This window comes from Ostrinia nubilalis, chromosome 18 (assembly GCF_963855985.1).
Source record: "Ostrinia nubilalis chromosome 18, ilOstNubi1.1, whole genome shotgun sequence".
In the NCBI taxonomy this organism is placed as follows: Eukaryota; Metazoa; Arthropoda; class Insecta; order Lepidoptera; family Crambidae; genus Ostrinia; species Ostrinia nubilalis.
In genome coordinates, this window is record NC_087105.1 from 5,590,223 (window position 1) to 5,606,094 (window position 15,872).

The following is a 15,872-nucleotide window of genomic DNA, read 5'->3' on the forward strand; positions in this document are numbered from 1 at the left end:
TATGAGGCACTTTCAGCCCAGTAACCATGCTTGTTTTAAGCGCTGCAGTAAAGTGCGTGATAGTGGGATTTCTATTGGTTACACTGTGTTGCCTAATGATTCCAAATAAGTTTTCCAGAGAGTCTTGGTTAAACTGTCTAAGGTTCATATATTTAAACCCTTCATTCTTTAACTTTTCCCAAATATCGTTTAAGGATTTGATAGATATTTGATATCCCTTTACGCATTTAACATTTTTTAGTATCGTGTTTTCTGCTGTTATAAATTTTATGGTTTTTAACTTATCAGTATAAAAGGTCCAAGACTCAATGTGATTACTTGATGTGGAAACATTTTCCCGGATCCCTTTCTTTACGTCATTTAAAGATGATGGACCATTTGTACAATCAAATAGTTTATCTAACTGTTCAATCACAAATGCTGTATCATTGCAATCAGAAACTTCTTTCCATGCCATCATTTTTAAAATAGCTGCCACGGTATTACTCAGAGCATGCGCAGCATACTTCACCCTCATCTTAGTTTTGAATGTTGGATTTACAATGGTACTATTCAGTTTTTTAAAATTTAAAAAATTTCTGTTGTGTTCTTCTGCAACTACCAAATGCCTCCATTGTGCAATTTTTCCATCGAAAGACATATTTCCACTTTTAAAGAAATTGTTTCGTAATGATTTGAACAAGTGAGGGATGTCATAGATTATAAAAATTTTGTCATTATTTACAGAGAAAAAGTTGCTATCTATGCCTTGTCCACAGTTTCTTTTTAACATGTTAAGAGCTCCTATATTTGTAGATCCCTGATCACAAACTGTTGTTAGAACCATAAATCCGATTTCTTTTAATTTTTTGATGATGTCCGATATAATTTTTGCCAGTTTTGCTGTTGATATTGTGCCTTCCACAAAATAGTGCGCAATATATTGCTTGTATTTATGTTTAGCACCCTGTATCATAAACACTAACGCATGGTCTGCAATTTTCTTTTCTCGTCCCATGTTCTCGCCCTCTCCATAATCCACATAGCCATCCACTTTATCAGCAATTTCGTTATAAATTATCCGTTTCTTTAACGCCATCTCGTCAAATATTAACGAGCAATATTTATTTTCCTTTGGCATACTTGATGCTTTTGCCTCTAACATATCAATTATATTTTTATTTATACCAGGCTCCATTGGTATATTTTTTAAAATCCTTTGGAGCGTTTTAGTGCTTGGTAGCGTAAACAGCTTTTGCATATAGCGGTATGCTTTAGGGGACCGTTTAAATATAGCCAAAGCATATATTTTGTTGGCTAAAGTCCACCTTTTTCCTTGTGACTTTTTTTTGTTATTCTGCACTACATCCTTTACTAACGATGTCAGCACTTCCGAATCTAACTTGTCTAAATTCACTCTTGACTTCGCTATATTCCTTATTGTTTTTTTTGCATTTTGTAACTGTCGCCAAAGCCTCTTCTCTTTAATTGTAAATGTTGATGAAGTGTCTGTAATAATAATAAAAACATTTCCATTAGTAAAAAAACAACATTAAAGCAAATTGAATTGAATATTGGTTAATTAATCAGCAATTTTACTTAGTTTTTTAAATTAGGTATGTTTTATCTTACCTTTCATTTCAATGTTTTTCTTAGGTCTTTTATAACTGTGGACTAATATTTCTGCCTGTGCATCTTGATGGCAAATGTTTTTATCATCTGAAATATTATAAATATGCAAATTAGTTTAAAATTTATTTTGTTGTTTTATGAAACATATTATTTCCAAATCAATCAATCATTATCAAGTTTAAAAAAAATGCAAAGACAGGATAATGATAGCTCTTCTCATAAAATATGAAGCGTGGGCCCACCTTCAATAACAATGACATAATATTAAATTAAAGGCATTTAGAGGTTTTAATGTTCTGCATTCTGGATGCGTTCTGCGGGTATGTCAAGACAATCTGTAAGTGGTCGTGATAAGGCAATCAGTCACGTGTGCTTTGCGTTCTTTGTTCGTATCCGCACGGTCAAATCGCATTAATATAAAATGTACAGAAACCTAGAATGTTGTACATATAAGTTCATTTTGACCTGACTGCAGACTGCAGAACGCATCCAGGGTGGCATTCTTTAGTTTGAGGGAAGGCATATTTTAGAAGGTAAATAATTAGTTTGTACACTTACCATGAGCAATGGGTTTATAGGTCATATGTTCTGGTGCATTGGAAGTAGAAGGAAGAGGTTCAAAAGTTGTTTTCGCAGAAATACCAGAATCTGGTATATCCACAGCTCCCAAACATGTTGAATTTAGTTGTTTGGTTGTAGTTGTAAGGGGAACTGAAAGCAGATAATGAAATGTGAATTGGGTAATAAAATGTCATGTTCTTACCCAACTTTAGGGTACAATCAGTCTAGGTACATGTCTTGCTCACATTAAAAATTACTAGCTTATAAATATTATTAAACTAGCTGACCTGGCTAATTAATGTAGATTGCCTAAAATTTTTCAAATTGGTCCGGTACTTTTTTTGAAGAATTTGTATTACACAAATTACTAAAGTCCCTCTAACTCAACACCTCATTCTAAGCTAAATTGTGTTACGAGTGGGTTTACTACAATATTCAAGCTGTGGGGTTCTAACCCGCACTTTAGGCTATCTTGGCTTCGAGTTACGGAGCCGATCAAATACAAACAAACAATTAAATATTTCCTTTTTATATTATTAGTATAATTTTAGATAAACATACCTCGTTCAACTGGATTTGACTTCTTTGGAATGCAATATGAATGATCATAAAGAACTGTAACAAAGTATAGATATAATTAATAATTGAAATTATATATTATTTATTGATAAGCATACAACACATGTTTGTGGTTACAAAGAAAGAACCTTGTTAAATTGCATTCGGTTGGTTTGTTTTGGAAACCAAAGAAAATTAATTAAGACATCCAAATAATTCAGAAAAATTGATAGATAGTAAATTAAATTTAAAAAAAATAATTGAAGTCATCATCATACCTGTCTTGAGGTTTTCTTTATTGGAGTCTTTTACATGAAGAGGAAACTCTGTCAAAACTTCATCTGGCAAGATGGGATTGCTCAATTCCAGTGTTGGAATAGCTGAGTTCTTCAGCCGAGTTCCTTTGGCATTGAAGGATTCAGGAGTGAAGTGCCCACCACAAACAAACTTAAGTTGGTGTAACTTTTCAATAGGTACATATGCTAAGTCTTCTATGCCAGCATTTTTAACCCACATTCGACAACTGAAATAAGAAATACCTATTAGAAAAGAAAAAGAATAACAAACTGAAATTTATTCATCAACTAATTTCTTTTAGTATTGTTATGCAATTCATTTACAGAGTACACAACAAAATACTGAAATTAAAAATTGGTTATGGTTATTTACTGTATGATTAAAAATATTAATCCCAGCCTTTAAGTTTACACAATCAGTAAAATTATCTTGTAATAAATGAGTGTTATTAGAAACTTACCGGTCAGAATCCAGAGGAAACCTACTCAAAAGTAAGGGTGATCCACCACGACTTCGCCTCTTATTACAAATAACGCACTTCTTGTTGTTTCTACTCTCCATTATCAGTAGAAGCCTAAAATGAAATAGGTATTAATTAAACAAAGCCTATAATTTCTCTCCAACCAGTGTCAATGCCCTGGTTCATGCATTTACCAGTTTTGAAAGTACATTTACATTTTCATCACATAGGGTTGTTTTTAATGAAAAATAGATTTGTAATAGATCTAATATTTCAAGTAAGTAGATAACATACCCATTAAACAGAAAAGTAAATAAGAGTTTAAACTTCTGTAGAAGTTGAAACACAGCTTATTTAAAAGAGTCTCTATCTCACAAAAAACATAACACTGAACAGCAAACTTTATCACGCCCGATACGGAGGAACTTAATCAACTCAACGTAAACGACAGAAAAGTTTATTTACAGTAATATTGCACCAAATCTGAGAAAATAACTTCACACGAATCAATTCGCCGGTTAAAAACTCAAACTCAATTGACAGACATTTTTTTTCATTTGTCAAACTAACAATACTACCAACATAAGGACACTAACAATTATTTTTAGTATGGTGGTATTGATCCGCGGGTTCCCCTGCTATAGTGAAATCAATCCAAAATGCACTTTATTGCTTAAGGGATAAGGTTGTATATCAATTGCTACATATAGAGACTAGTTTTTGTATGAGAAGTGTCTACCCACTGGTGCTTAATGTCAAACTTATCATAGTTGTCAAAGTCAAAAGACATGTCAAAATTTACAGATTAAAAAAGTTTTAACGACTTTGGACAATGAGTTAGTAAGTAATGTTTCTGTGCAAAGCATTGCTTAAGACCCAGAGGTTTCGGGTTTGATTCCCAGTGGAGGCAGATTTTCCTGTTCATTTTGTTTTTTTTTTTTTTTATTTATTTGTGGCAACCAAACCTCTCTGGGAGGTTTATTTCTGCCAATGTCGAGTGAAACATATTGACATAGTTATCAATAGAACGTGGGTGTTTCAGTTCTATTGATTTTTCATGGATTCCGTGGAGTTAAGTATGCCCGTAAGCAGGTTTCGAGACGCCACCGGGTCCAAAGCGGGTTGTTCATACGACAACCCACTCGACACTCGATGCGCGCTCAAATTCGAAGTATTTCAATGTTTTTTATAATTTATCACTTCACTGCACTTTAGAACACAAAATAACACCAAATTTGTACACTAAAGTCCATTAAATAATAAATTGAAACCATTAAAACAGATCGACCATGCTTCCCGTTCAACTACCCTCCACGGAATCCCTTCATTTTGGTTGGTAGGGCTTGTTTTAAGTGCACCTGGCTAGCTTTATCTCTATCTTCACAAGTCTGTCAACGGCATTGTTTTGTTCCAGCAGTTTCAAGAAAAATAGCCTGAGCCCCGATTACGGTAATTTTTAACGTCTCCAATCCAGACACGCTTCTCGATTCTGCGATACGATTGGTCATGAAGCTAAAGATAAAAATGGAGGCCAGAGCCCCGATTACGGTAATTTTTAACGTCAACAATCCAGACACGCTTCTCGATTCTGCGATACGATTGGTCGTTCAACAGCGTACGTCAGCTGTTTTGACCAATCGTATCGCAGAATCAGAAACGCGTCTGGATTGTAGACGTTAAAAGTTACCGTAATCTGAGCCCCGATTACGGTAATTTTTAACGTCAACAATCCAGACACGCTTCTCGATTCTGCGATACGATTGGTCGTTCAACAGCGTACGTCAGCTGTTTTGACCAATCGTATCGCAGAATCAGAAACGCGTCTGGATTGTAGACGTTATATAAGTTACCGTAATCGGGGCTCTGAGCCCCGACTTGGAACAAAAACTTGAGTCAAATACCTACTAATAATCTCTATCTCGCTCTCTGTGGGCCGACCTCTCTTTTTAGTGTGGACTGTAGTATTGCTATCTCCTTATTTAAATCTCTTAGTAAATTCTTCGAAATAGCCAATTCACTAACCAAATCAGAAGTTAAACAAATAAAATATGATTAAATATTTGAACTACGATTACCTAGTTGAATTAAAAATCACAAAATTGTCGGCCGTTTAGGTTTAATGTGTTGGTGAATCAGGGAATTACAATCTCAATTCCTGGGGAATCGGTACCATGTGGCAACATCGGCCCAATCCGGCCTATCATGGTGGTTGTTTACTATTTTGTTTATTATGCAGTTAATTTCGTTTGAGATTGTTTACAGGAAACAATCATTGTTTTATCACAAGAAATGGTGCAAAATTTTGTAGTGCGTGGTTGCGGTAGTACGTGGTGTCCTAGAAGTGACATAAGATTCCACGCGTAAGTGTTTATTTCGTCATTTCCGACATTGGATCATTGTAAACATTTTTCTCATTTTTTACAGTAATTTCTTCCTAAAACGTTTTACCAGTATTTACACTTATCATATTTTAATGATACCTATGTCAAGAAATAACATTAAGTTTCATTGACTTTGAGCAAATTTATATTTTTTGTTTGTTTAGAAAGAGAGAGTCTGCCCACAGAGAGCGAGATAGTGATACATAGTTTGTGCTTCAAGTAGGTATTCGGAGTGTGGCCTCCATTTTTATCTATCATGGAAAGAACGAAACAAAAAAAAAAACAAAAAAAAATTGACACAGCAGTTGACTTGACTTGACAATGACATTTTGTCAACGTGGCGTTTGTGGTGGTGGCTCTGTGAAGAAAACGCAAACGCCTGAGCGAAAGTAATATCAAAGTTTAGAGTAAATATGTTTTAGTACAACCATTTAATAAGTAAACGTAAATAAGAAATAACACTGTTGCTTAAAAATGCCACCTAAACGTAAAAAGAATATCAAAGTTACAAGAAATTATAATCGTAAAGTAACGAAAAAAATGAGACCTATTAAATCTGAGGTGAAGGAAGAAATTGCTCTTGGTAATGAAGACATTCCAGTATGCACTGTGTGTAATAGCGGTCCTGGTAGATATTGCCAATGTCAGCAAAGACTTCTGGACAAAATAGGACCCAAAAGAAAGGTAAGTAATTAAAACTGTTTCTGTAAAGTAACTCCTGTTGAATACACATTGACTTATGTAGGTCGGAATCATTGCCGTTCCTTATTGGAATAGCGAGTGGCACCGTCAAAATAACAAGTTGTTTTGGTTCTAAAATGATTGTAAATTTCTTAAAAAATTAACAACCTACAGTAAGGTGCAGTAAATTGATACTATCTTATCAGTTAAATTGTCATTTTGTAATAGTAACTAATGTTTCACAATACAACATCACTGTTCATATTATTTATTAACTATAACATTGTATTTTTTTGCACTTTTGCTTTGAATATTAATTTTTTTATTGTTTATTTTACAGGCCATTATAAAATGCCAGAAATGCCCTAAAATTTACAAGTTTAAAAAGAGGTATTTGCAGCATTGTTTAAATGAACATTCCACAACACCTGGCAGTGTGTCTTGTGCGCAGTGCAGCGTCACTTGTCCCGACAAGAAAGTGTTAGCTAAACACATCGAGCATACCCACAATCGCAAAGAATTTGAGTGTCCCCGGTGCTCCAAGAAGTTTGTGAGACACGCTCATGTGTTGAGGCACTTGTCCCAGAGCGGCTGTAATGGTTCTCCAGCAGCGTCATATCCGTGTGAGGTAAACATGGGATCAATGTTATATGTTTCCTTTACATTACTGTGAGATTAATAAAATTTTAGATTATGATTAATTACAAGCTTTTATTTTGGTTATTTTTACCTTGTGTTTTAAGTATAATTCATTTTGTTTGTGTACTCCTTACAGATATGCAATTCTACATTTTCTAGAAAAGATAACCTGATAGTGCACCTTCGCTATCAACATATTTTAAATAATGGATATGCATGTAAACTATGTGAATATGGATCCAAGAATTTCTCTAAACTCGTCAAGCATTGGATTTACACTCATAATGGTAAATATTATAAACTTATTAATCCTTTATCACAAACTATTTTTGCTAATTTCCCAGTAATAATTTTCTGTTTATAACATGTTTCTATGATTTTACACTTATCTTGGTAATTTCAGATCCGCTGAAGTTTGAATGTGACATTTGTGGGAAGTTCACATCTTCCCGAACCTCAATGGCTAAACATTTGGAAATCCATGGAGAAAAGAAATATATCTGTACTACGGTAAATAATATTTTAATATTCTCAATCTTGTATAGTTTTCTTATGATTAAAACTCAAAAAACTGAGTTTTGCATAGTGTATCTTACAAATGTTAATGGTTAAATCTTATTCTCTTTTCTTTGCCAACATGGAAAATATAATATAGAAGGGTAAGTAAAGCTTATATACCTACAATTCATTCTGTCATTCCAGTGTGTTTGTGTCTGGTGATCTCATAGTCCTCAGTGCCATACGAATGATAGAGGAGGGAGTTACATTTTGACGGCTAATAAAAAGTATTTCAGTTGACTAAGGTGTCCACTACCAAACCAATGGTGTAGCTAGATAACCAAGGGCCCTGGGGCAAATAAAAAAATGGGGTACTGCTATCTAAACTGGTTAGATTTTATCAAGTTTATTGACATACATTAGCTTACTTATCTTCACATAAAATGCACAAATAATAAAATGCATATATGTATTGCTATCTGTTAAATTGACAACACTACCAACCCACAGAAAGAATTGAGGGGAATTACCTGGGTATATCTTTCGAATTTCTCTGTATTTATTTTGAAAATAGGAGAATTTTTCAAAAGTTCAGTTCGTTTGAGATTTTCTGGTAAGGACTCGCTGAGCTTGAGGGCCCGTACTGATTGTATTATACGTGCCTCAGTGCGGCTACAGCACGTTCACGGCGGAGGTGCTGAAGCGGCACTCGCTGACGCACGTGGCCGACAAGCCGCATAAGTGCGAGATCTGCGGCCAGTCCTACATCCAGCGCCAGCAGCTCATGCGCCACCTGGAGCGCCACGTCTCCAGCCACTGCAACACCTGCGGCCGCAAGTTCAACTCCAAAGCCAGGCATGTTCTCCTGCTTTGTTTTTTTATGTTGGCTTTTGTAATTCTGTTTATTAAATACTCTTTGATTGGCGTCTTACCCGTCAAAACCAAGGAATCTCACAATATGTGTTTGGCTATCATGAAAAAATTAAAACCCATAAGATATTTATTTATCTTTTCAGATTACTTATTCATCAGCGCGTACATATGGGATTGGATCGCCTCGTTTGCCCATTCGATACATGCCCGAATTCAAGAAAGGAGTTCTCCAATGAAATCAGCCTTCATAACCATGTGCAGGGCCATTTGAACAAAAAGAGTATGTGTATTAGGTTAGGTTGGTTAAATTACATGTTTACGAGTGGTACAGAAAATAATTGAATTTTCCACTGCGCAGAGTTCCCATGCGAGGTGTGCGGCAAAGAGTACTTCTCGGACGTGAACATGAAGCGCCACCTGTCCACGCACCGCCTGGACAAGCCGCGCCGCTGCATGTACTGCGTCACCGCGCGCGCCTACATCCGCGGCGAGCAGCTGGTGCGCCACGTGCGCCAGCACCACCCCGACCTGTTCAGCACGCACCTCGCGCACGTGCGCCAGGTCATGGTGAGTGTGCACAAGCCGCCGCGTGTACTGCGTCACCGCGCGCGCCTACATCCGCGGCGAGCAGCTGGTGCGCCACGTGCGCCAGCACCACCCCGACCTGTTCAGCACGCACCTCGCGCACGTGCGCCAGGTCATGGTGAGTGTGCACAAGCCGCCGCGTGTACTGCGTCACCGCGCGCGCCTACATCCGCGGCGAGCAGCTGGTGCGCCACGTGCGCCAGCACCACCCCGACCTGTTCAGCACGCACCTCGCGCACGTGCGCCAGGTCATGGTGAGTGTGCACAAGCCGCCGCGTGTACTGCGTCACCGCGCGCGCCTACATCCGCGGCGAGCAGCTGGTGCGCCACGTGCGCCAGCACCACCCCGACCTGTTCAGCACGCACCTCGCGCACGTGCGCCAGGTCATGGTGAGTGTGCACAAGCCGCCGCGTGTACTGCGTCACCGCGCGCGCCTACATCCGCGGCGAGCAGCTGGTGCGCCACGTGCGCCAGCACCACCCCGACCTGTTCAGCACGCACCTCGCGCACGTGCGCCAGGTCATGGTGAGTGTGCACAAGCCGCCGCGTGTACTGCGTCACCGCGCGCGCCTACATCCGCGGCGAGCAGCTGGTGCGCCACGTGCGCCAGCACCACCCCGACCTGTTCAGCACGCACCTCGCGCACGTGCGCCAGGTCATGGTGAGTGTGCACAAGCCGCCGCGTGTACTGCGTCACCGCGCGCGCCTACATCCGCGGCGAGCAGCTGGTGCGCCACGTGCGCCAGCACCACCCCGACCTGTTCAGCACGCACCTCGCGCACGTGCGCCAGGTCATGGTGAGTGTGCACAAGCCGCCGCGTGTACTGCGTCACCGCGCGCGCCTACATCCGCGGCGAGCAGCTGGTGCGCCACGTGCGCCAGCACCACCCCGACCTGTTCAGCACGCACCTCGCGCACGTGCGCCAGGTCATGGTGAGTGTGCACAAGCCGCCGCGTGTACTGCGTCACCGCGCGCGCCTACATCCGCGGCGAGCAGCTGGTGCGCCACGTGCGCCAGCACCACCCCGACCTGTTCAGCACGCACCTCGCGCACGTGCGCCAGGTCATGGTGAGTGTGCACAAGCCGCCGCGTGTACTGCGTCACCGCGCGCGCCTACATCCGCGGCGAGCAGCTGGTGCGCCACGTGCGCCAGCACCACCCCGACCTGTTCAGCACGCACCTCGCGCACGTGCGCCAGGTCATGGTGAGTGTGCACAAGCCGCCGCGTGTACTGCGTCACCGCGCGCGCCTACATCCGCGGCGAGCAGCTGGTGCGCCACGTGCGCCAGCACCACCCCGACCTGTTCAGCACGCACCTCGCGCACGTGCGCCAGGTCATGGTGAGTGTGCACAAGCCGCCGCGTGTACTGCGTCACCGTTACCTACATTATTATGTTTGTTTTGTGCCGCAACGGCACTTCGACCGGAGTGAGTGCTGTGCCGGCGCCTCGGCCGACGTGAATTGCCGGGCTGAAGCGCCTTTTTTGTACAAGGAGCACGGACGATTATTCATGTATTTTTTTCCAACACCCAGGGAACGAACTTGGCAATAGACCGAGTGAAGAAGTCTGAGCTGGAGTCGATCCTGAACCTGCTGGACGCGGAGTCGGAGCGCATCCTGGACGGCTACGGCGGCTCCGACGTGCTGTACGGCGGCATGCAGGAGGACCCCGCGCTCGCCGCGCCTTCTGGCGAGGTACCTGTCAAAGTAAGTGCACTATGTTAGAATAGAATAGAATAACGTTTATTTTGCTGCCACATGAATACACATACATACATAAAACAAACGGTCAACATTACAGAACCAGTCAAAAGAATGATAATTAAAATTAAAATTAATCGGGACAGTTACTTAGGCGGCGTTGCAGCAGCAAAAAGGTCCCTGTCTCAGCATGTGTCAAGTGCATACCACATGACGCTGATTTTCAGACGGCACACACTGGATCGAGCCCATACAAAGCGTTGGACATCGCTTCCTTACTCAGTGTTTTTAAAATAAAATGAGATTGCGTCAACGTAGTAACTTCAAATTTTTACAGTGTAAGGTTGACAAGTTTATCTTTCTAATGTGATAGATTTTACTTATTAGATGGCAATTAATATAAGTGAAAAAAATTCTTAAAATATAGTGATGAAAATCTTGTATTTATTGTTCAATTAAAAGCAAATACTCACTCATTTTGGTCTGTTTCCATATTTAAAGAGTAACATAGTCTAACAATACTCTAAATTTATTCTCATTAAGTGTTAAAATTATTAAAGAAATATTTTTGTAAACGCCTGATTTTTCATTGCACACAATCACTTTGTTCGATTTTGTCGAGCTTGATTTCATATTCTGTTAACTGTTAGATACATAATCTAACAATACTCTAAATTTATTCTCATTAAGTGTTAAAATTATGAAAGAAATGTTTTTGCAAACGCCTGATTTTTCATTGCACACAATCACTTTGTTCGATTTTGTCGAGCTTGATTTTATATTCTGTTAGCTGTTAGATACATACTAATGCAATTTTATAGGGACTTAGCGGACTACAAAACTGACTCCAATCAACAGATTGCCTAAGCCAATCTACGTTTGTAGCTAAAAACTGGTTCTCATTATAATGACACTACTTCTTCTTGCGACAAACAGTGTCAATGAAATTATTGTTTTTTTTTTATAGTTATCTGATAAATAAAATGTGTAACTCAATACCTACCTAACACAATCATAAATTAAGAAAAAAATACATACAAAATGTATGTATGGTATGTACTAAATTCAACGACAATCTTTTGAGATGATGACAATATGATTTTTTTACTATATCTGTTTTATAGTATTTCTTTATGTTCATAAAGTACCTATTAACTACGTTAGTACTTACCTGTGTTTATCTGAAGAGAGTGTATGCGAAAACAGCTCTAGTATCCTAGCTAAAGAACTAGCGCGATCTTTCATCGTGGTTTTTAATAATGCATACAAATCTCTATTTGACTTGAGGTTTTTCATTTTAATGAGTATTTTTACTGAATTGCACATGATAAACAACTCATAAACCAAAATAAACATCTTTGGTTTACCTGACATTATTTTAGTGTAACGAATTTTACCTAAGTTAATTTTGCTATGCGGAAAAATGAGGCGCTTTTATTTAGTTTTTTGTGATTTTCTCGAAAATAGGGGTGAATAAGGGTCTAAAAACTGAGTAATAATATCGCCCACGTTGTCATCTATCATCTCTCATTCATGGTTTGTTAAAGATCGCCCAAGATGTCAACTAAAACACGCAGTTTTCATTTAAAAAAATACCTTTTAAAAATACGTCAAAATAGCCAAGCTAGAAGTTTTTTAGGCACTCATTTTAACACACAGATTAAGATAAAGGTATAAGCTAATACATTAATAAGTAATAACATAAAACCAGTGAACGAAATTGGATAAATTGACAATACAAACAGAAGTCAGAAAATCCATGATTTTGACTTTGTTCACTTTACGGTCGCACCACATAACTATGATAGTAGATCATGACTTGATATTAGTGATATTTGATAGAATGAAGTCTCATCTTTCAATTTATATGCAAATCAATCTTGTTTTAAGTAGTTGCATTTAAAGCACCATGTCCAACACCTTGTATGGGCTCGATCCACCGTGCGGCAGCCGTGGTCTGAGTTGCTCGGTGTATCAGGATATTTAATGTAAATTTAATTAATCTTCCATTTAGAATATTTTATTTTATAAGATAACCTTGTTTATTTTATTTTATTTTTATTTTTCTTTATTCAGGAAACCACAGCTCTTTATAATGATGATACAAACAGGTATTTTTGTTCTTACAGACAATTTTTTGAGTGGATACTTTACAGCAGCCTTTCCCAAAGTAGTACCGCCCTCTTGTAGGCGCTGCAGGGCTAAAGGCGGTAAGAGACCCAGAAAAAATTTCGGAGCATTGTGTAGAGGCTTGGGGGGCGATTTTTAATTTCATATTCTATTATAGTGGTTTTTAGTAGGTGTAAAAATGGGGGCGCTAAAAAAGAATTTATTCTCAAAGTGGGCAGTAGATAAAATAAGTTTGGGAACCCCTGCTTTACAAAGACTGATACAAAAATATTATAATACTAATTATTTTCTTACAGTCGGAGCCTTTCCCGCTTATGTCCGAAGAGCAACTTGAGAACAATTTGAAAAAGTTGCTGTCACAATTGATCGATCAAGATACTTTGGAATGCTTCGGATGGCCTGATGACAGCATCGATTCGGTAAGTGCGACTACCTACGATCACTTTTCTAGACTGTGCAAATCTTTTGCCTTTGTTTAGCTAAAACCTTCATTTGTTTTGAATCTGATTTTGCTGCCCCCTTATTGCGTGTTCCCGCCGACGGACAGGCACTTAAGAGTAGGCGCACACCGTTGATTTTTCGTCGGCCGATAGTTTAGTCGGGCAGTTGATCAGTATGGGCATGTATGGGAGTGCGCACACTACGCCGATTCGATTTGGCCGATTCTTCATACAATTTAAAATCGGGCACAACTATCGGCCAACTAAAAATCAACGGTGTGCGCCTACTCTTACGCAGTGTTTCTCCTTCGGCGGTAGGGCGCCACAACGTCAAGGGACCCGCTGAAAATCTGCTTCGAGGGATGCCCAATTGCCCAAAGCATGCCCCGATTAATGCTGAGCCCCTATTTGACAGCAGGGCACAATGTTTTTCTTTTTGTAATTTATGTAAACGTGATGTCGCTATTTTTGTGAAATAAAATATTTTATTATTATTTCGTTCTTCGTTTGCTCGTTATTGGTGAATGAGGGTTTTCGCGAATGAAAGATCCGCTAGATGGCAGGACGTGGATGTGGGGTCTGACTGCTGCGTGATTGGTGGATTTTGACATATCTGTCAATGTCATGTCAAAAATAATCATGCAGCATTTGGACTTCGCGTCTACGTATTGCCATCTGGCGGATTTTTCATTCGCGAAAACCCTCGTTGACTTCGCTCGCATTACCCAGGTGCTGGAGAAGGTGATTGTGCAGTGCGGCGCGCGCGCGGCGGACCGCGGGCGCTGGTCGCGCGTGCAGTGCCTGCGCGAGAACACCAAGCACCTGTTCGTGTACGCGGTGGAGGACAAGCACATCGCGCGCATGCTCGACACGCACACCATCGACCAGATCGTCCTGCACATCCTCGCGCAGGTCGCCGACGACTGACCGACACCGGTACGTGACGTAGCCGTAGCTAGGGACCTGTTGAAGCGATGCCCTAATTACTTTTTTAATGTGATGCATTTTGGGTTGCTACTTGCTAGCCGAGAATCGCGTGCCTTCTACCGTGTTTAGTATTTTTACTAAAATGTTTACTAGAATTTGCGCAAAGATACAGTTGCAGATAAAGGCAATGCATGCCTCAAATTGTAAGGCAAGCAAAAGTTTTTGCAAAAATTTGTCTTTATTCTTGTTGGGTTAGGTACTTTTCATGGTAAACACCCCTGCCCTACGTAATATTCAATACTAGCTACGGCGCTGGACACACCCCGATTGATGCGTATCGTAAAGCTGTTACAGATTTTACACGACACGATGAAATGAGTGATGTGACCCACACATTTTATATCTTAAACACACCAAATGTAAAAATAATACTACTAAAATAACTTTTATTGTCGTAATGGTACTACATTGAACAAAGTAAGTTACTGTGCATAATCATATATTTTTAGGATTCCACTTAGTTGGTAAATACAAAAATACTATTATTATTAATTTACAATGCCTGCTATCTGAAAATCATGTATTGTGCCTTAGTTATTAAGTTTATAAAAGATTTATTAGTAATATAAGAATTAAAATTATATTTAGATGTAAGTAGATTTAAGTATTACTACTATTTGAAAACATTATTTAAGTTTATTACATCAAAGCGCATTTTTATATAATGTCACTGTTATTTTGGGGAATGGTATAAAACTTATGTATATCACGTTTTGGGTGTATCAATTTTATTTTCTATGGTATTATGAATTTATGTGGATTTTGATAATAATATTCTATAACTTTGTTAAACTGTGAGCAATTTCTGAATTATGCTATGCACTTGTATGAACTATCTATAGTTTAACTTCTGCTAATATCATAGAGTTAGTATACCTTGAGGAAATTAACTTTATAGTTATTATTTCACTGTATAAGACCATTGATACTTGAAGACGGATTTATTGTTGATTATTAGTACTTTAAGCCACTTCTTATAATAAGACCTTATTGTTGTGCCTTAAATTGGTTCAATATTATCAATAAATTGATGAAATAAAATGCAAATATATTGCAATGTATTATTTTAATAACACACCATGATAGTTACAGTAGGTACAACTGAGCTGACAACACATTAGACTAACTTTTTGTTTTTTCAAATTAAAATAGCACTTAATACAAGTCATAAGGAGCAACCGACCCGAATATTATCGGCATCGCTATGTGTGTGGCCCAGGTATTAAAAGCTATGTATGTTCCTCGGAATACCTGATGGAAAGTATCTATTAGCTGGCTTATATAGCATTAGGTGGGTAACAAATAGTAGACCTGATTTTCGTAGATGATAAATAATTTCAACAGCTTATACCTTCAAACATCCGCGGTTCTGTTCATTTTTGAAGGCAATGCTACCCAGCAGTTCGTTGGTTCGTTCGTTTCAGCCGAAAGACGTGCACTGCTGGACAAAGGCCTCCCCCAAGGATT

General features: G+C 39.1%; 1 protein-coding gene across 1 annotated transcript; it reads left to right on the forward strand.

Annotated features, from left to right (window-relative positions):
- The first annotated feature begins 6,215 nt into the window (after positions 1 to 6,215).
- LOC135080575 (zinc finger protein 629-like) lies at positions 6,216 to 15,454 on the forward strand. The gene is made up of 10 exons (XM_063975242.1): positions 6,216 to 6,552; positions 6,890 to 7,177; positions 7,325 to 7,475; positions 7,592 to 7,698; positions 8,354 to 8,541; positions 8,703 to 8,839; positions 8,918 to 9,126; positions 10,681 to 10,854; positions 13,275 to 13,397; positions 14,148 to 15,454. Exons 1-10 carry the CDS (start codon positions 6,343 to 6,345, stop codon positions 14,343 to 14,345), a joined length of 1,785 nt encoding a protein of 594 aa, XP_063831312.1. The 5' UTR covers positions 6,216 to 6,342; the 3' UTR covers positions 14,346 to 15,454.
- The last annotated feature ends 418 nt before the right edge of the window (positions 15,455 to 15,872 follow it).

What these genes read in the sequence shown, in the direction of transcription:
- LOC135080575 (XM_063975242.1), top strand. Translation starts at nt 6,343, where the DNA reads ATGCCACCTAAACGTAAAAAGAATATCAAAGTTACAAGAAATTATAAT. An exon ending in TTGGATTTACACTCATAATG is followed by an intron (nt 7,476 to 7,591) that starts GTAAATATTATA and finishes TGGTAATTTCAG; the next exon opens with ATCCGCTGAAGTTTGAATGT. An exon ending in CGCACGTGCGCCAGGTCATG is followed by an intron (nt 9,127 to 10,680) that starts GTGAGTGTGCAC and finishes TCCAACACCCAG; the next exon opens with GGAACGAACTTGGCAATAGA.